The sequence below is a fragment of the Miniopterus natalensis genome, chromosome 17, assembly GCF_054644295.1.
Source record: "Miniopterus natalensis isolate mMinNat1 chromosome 17, mMinNat1.hap1, whole genome shotgun sequence".
NCBI classification, from domain to species: Eukaryota; Metazoa; Chordata; class Mammalia; order Chiroptera; family Miniopteridae; genus Miniopterus; species Miniopterus natalensis.
In genome coordinates this window covers 19,995,591-19,999,553 of record NC_142097.1, presented here as the reverse complement: position 1 = coordinate 19,999,553, position 3,963 = coordinate 19,995,591, and the positions used below count along the sequence as shown (strand labels likewise).

General features: G+C 52.7%; 1 protein-coding gene across 1 annotated transcript; it reads left to right on the top strand.

Annotated features, from left to right (window-relative positions):
- Window positions 1-210: 210 nt before the first annotated feature.
- CCL1 (C-C motif chemokine ligand 1) lies at window positions 211-2,801 on the top strand. The gene is made up of 3 exons (XM_016207005.2): window positions 211-286; window positions 1,493-1,607; window positions 2,699-2,801. Exons 1-3 carry the CDS (start codon window positions 211-213, stop codon window positions 2,799-2,801), a joined length of 294 nt encoding a protein of 97 aa, XP_016062491.2.
- Window positions 2,802-3,963: the final 1,162 nt, after the last annotated feature.

Sequence of the window (3,963 nt, the reverse complement as noted above, 5' to 3'; positions counted from 1 at the left end):
GAGGTGGCTGAGGGGCGTGTTCAGTGTGGTCACTGGACATGGGTGTCCACCTCTTCCCCCGGTGGCTTCCCCACCTCTGCACCAGGGCCTGGGAAAACCCACTTCTCTGTAATAAAAGCCCTGGGCACCACAGGATGGGCCAGGGGAGAGCACTAGCTCCACCAGACTCACCGAGACCACTCCGGGGAATCCTGAGCCAGACAGCCCGCGATGAAGCTCATCACCCTGGCCCTGGTGTGCCTGCTGCTAGGAGGGATGTGTCTGCAGGACGTGAACAGCTGGAGCCGTGAGTGGGGCTGGGATCACTTAGCTTCACCTTGGGAGGGCAGAAATGTAGGCAGGTACTCTGGGGTTACGGGCAGGGCTCACCCTAAATTCACTGCATCCATCCCCCCTGCTCCAGGAGTAATTCTCCCTGAAGGAAGAGGAATGGAGGACTTGGAATGGGTGAGGCAGAGGGACAGTAGGAGAACCAGGAGTCTGGGCAAACACGGACAGTGAGCCACTAGCTCTGTGAAACGAGGCCCTGACTCATCCAGACCCTGCAGAGTGATGGATGGGAGCTGTGAGGTTATTAGTCCAAGCTGGGAGGCCTGAGGTTCAGAGGCGGTCCAGGGTCTTGCCTCCACAATGTGACAGATAACAAGCAGAGGTCAGGACCTGGGCCTGTAATAGTTGGCTAACCTTTGGCAAGTCACTTTACCTCTCAAACTCTGGTTTCTCCATCATTTAAAGTGGGACTGATAATGCCCACCTCCCAGGGCTGTTTAGAAGATACCAACCTAATGCTAAATATACAAAAGGGGCTTTGTAAACAGTAACACCAGGGGGAAGGAGCCAGGATTGGAATGCAAGTCTTTGGAAGGTGGAGTAAGGGAGGGGGTGTACAAACCGGCAGAGTGGGGACTGGGGTCAGGACAGGGCTGGGGACTAGGGCAGCAGGGCATTCTGGAGAGCCAGTGGGGGAGCCGACTGGTTCCTGGATGCTCTTCCCTCGTCATTGTATCAGTTTGAAATCCTTGAATGGTGTCTGATCCTGATCCAGGTTCTTAGACCGCAGTTGTCCTGCATGCACTAGACTCACCAGGCCCCAGGGTATGAGATCCAGAGCCTTTGAACCCAAATATTGGGGTAGAACCACACAGTAATGGTGGGATTTCAGAACTGGAAGAGCCTTTAGAAATCCGTCTAGAAGCTCTTATTTTACAGATGGGAGGTCTGGGGCGCAGGTGTTCTTGATCAAGGCCACCTGCTGGTGTGTGGGGAGCTAAGATCTGAACCCCAGTGTCCTGACTCTGACTAACCACAGAACCAAGTGGCTGACGGGACAGTGCTGCCCCAGGGCCCTCTGAGTGTGGTTCCAAAGACTGAGCCTGTCCTGGAAGGGTTTTTTTGTTTTGTTATTGTTATTGTTGTTTTCAAAACCATCCTGAGAGGAAAGAAATCCCCATTGAGAAATAGATGCAACCCGTTTTTTGTGTCTCTCTTATAGTGCATGTGTCATCCTCCAATTGCTGCTTCAGATTTGTCAAGAAAGCGGTTCCCCTGAAGAAAATCCAGTGCTACAGAAACTCCAGCTCCTCCTGCTCCCACAGCGACGGGATAATGTGAGTGCCATTCCCGGGTCAATTCCTGACTTTCTCCTGCAGAGAACAGAAACGGGCTCACCTGGAATTAGAACAGTGGGCGCTAGATGGCGCTGTCCCGCCAGACTGAGGTTTCCAAGCCCAGGAGCCGGGCCCTCAAGGCCTGCGCGCAAAGCCGAGCGTGGGCGCCAGGGGGTGCTCCGCCCTCCCCAGCATGTGCCGGGAGGGATGCACCTTCGTGTTCCCGCCGCGACTTTTGTTTCTTGTGGCTTCAAGGAACCAAGTATTATATCCTAATAGTTTGTGCCCAGAGGAAAAAGTTGCTTAAAAGCTCCAGGTATTACCGCATAGTGAAAAGAGTGAGGGGGTCACAATTCATTCCTGACTCTGGATTTGCCAACCTCTAGTTTTAGGGGACCTTGGGCCGGTAACTTTCTGCCCTGCATTATCTAGGCGCTCTTGGCACGCCTTCCCTGTGAAGTAGAGTAAGCATGATAGCGACACTCCAGGGTCATTACGAAGCTTGAACAAGGCAGTTTACACTTGTCATTCAGTATCTGTTAGGTACTTTCATGGTATATTGTCTTGGTTAACCATCTTGGGGTCCATATAGTCGTTATCATGAAAACTGATGTTTGGGGAGGTAGAAAGAGTTGTCTAAGATCACCCAGATAATAAAAGGCAGAACTGGTCTACAGTTGGGACAATAGCCAAGTTTAGGAGGTTGGCAGATCAGAAAACACACACAGAGAGAATGACTGAGCGTCCCAGATGTACACAGACACGTGCAAAGGTGGTGCAGAGGGGTCCTCCCAGAGATTCCAGGAGGGGAATTTCCCTTGCTAGCTAATCCTTGGAGTGTCTTCAACCTTCAGTTCCACTCTGACACACTGATTGAAATCTTGGGGGAGGAGATCCAGGAAATACAGTTTAATAAGCTCCCCCTGAAGCTTGGGTGTTCCTCCTGGGATGCAAGCCACAGGTCTGACACAATGACTTCACATTTTGCAGAGACGTCAGCATTGGACACCCAGCAGTAAGGTGAGGGAGGTGGGACTTGGGTGTGGTTCCCAGCAGGTGACTCGGTGCCTTTTTTGGTTCTCTGCCCACAGATTCAAGATGAAAGGAGGCAGAAAGAGCTGTGCCTTGAAGACAGACAAATGGGTTCTAGATAACTTACATAAGATAGCAACCTGCCTGCCAGGGGAAATGTGATCGGATCCCTTTCTACGCTGGACTGTCCAGACCTCATGGCTTTACCTCACCCGACGCCCAGCCCTCAACCCTCCACCAGTTCTGTTCCAACTTTGCTGGGTCATGGAGGGTCCGGAGGGTCCTGATAAGCTATGTTGTCTTACTATATATATTAAATTATAGAACCTTCATTTCCTGCCTCCCTGTGCTTCTTTGACCCCACAGGGATTTCAGGTTGCAAACTTGATTGGCATTGAGGAGTTGGGGCCAGGGGCTGCAGGGTGGGGAAGGGGGGAGACGTGTTGAACCTGGTGCCAAGGGAACCAACTTCTTGTCCATAGGAGCCAATAAATGATTGACTCTTCTGGGTTGACTATCTTTGTCCTGGGGGGTGAGCATTTACTCCAGCTGTGATTAGAGTCTCTGCTTCCAGGTTGGCAGTGGGGGAAGTCACCATGTAGCAGCAAGCTGGGGCCCAGGGCTAGGTCCACATTTGGGTGAGGTCACTTGCCTGTCAGATGTTGCCAGCCCCATTTTATAGACGAGGTGACTGAGGGCTGGAGAGGGACATGGACAGGCCTGAGGATACATAGCAAGTCTGGGTTAGATCTGGTGTTAGAGCCCAGGACTCCTGCCTCCAGGGCCAGAACTCTTTTCCTGTGTCCCAAGATGAAGAGTAACTGCTTAGCACGGGGACCCTCTCTCCACTAGACAGACCCTGCAGAGTGGCTTAGCAGGACCTTTTCCCTGGGGAGGGTCCTGGGGAGTGGCCAGCATGGGTGGGCCCGGGCCTCACAGAGATGCCAACATGACTCAGTTAAAGGAGGGAAACACCCTGGAAGAGCAGGAGACCCCTTGGTGGACATAGAAGAAGGACAATCACAAGCTCCAACTTGTGCAATGTGTGACTTGGGAGAACAGCAAGGAAGGCCATCAAATTCTGGGTCTCGGGATTGCCACCCTTCAAAGGCCAGCTTGGTGGCTGCAGGAGAGAAGGTCTCAGGTCCTATGTTTCGAGGCTTCTTCCTCTTTCTCCAGCATTCAACATGTTGCATGCCCAGCCTACTTTTCTTAACCCACCCCCTGTCCCCTGCCCTCTGCCCCCAGGATGCCCTGCCTACCCCACTTCCTCTTGCTTGGACCAGGCTGTTCTCGATTCTCCCGGCCAACTCCATCCTGCCCA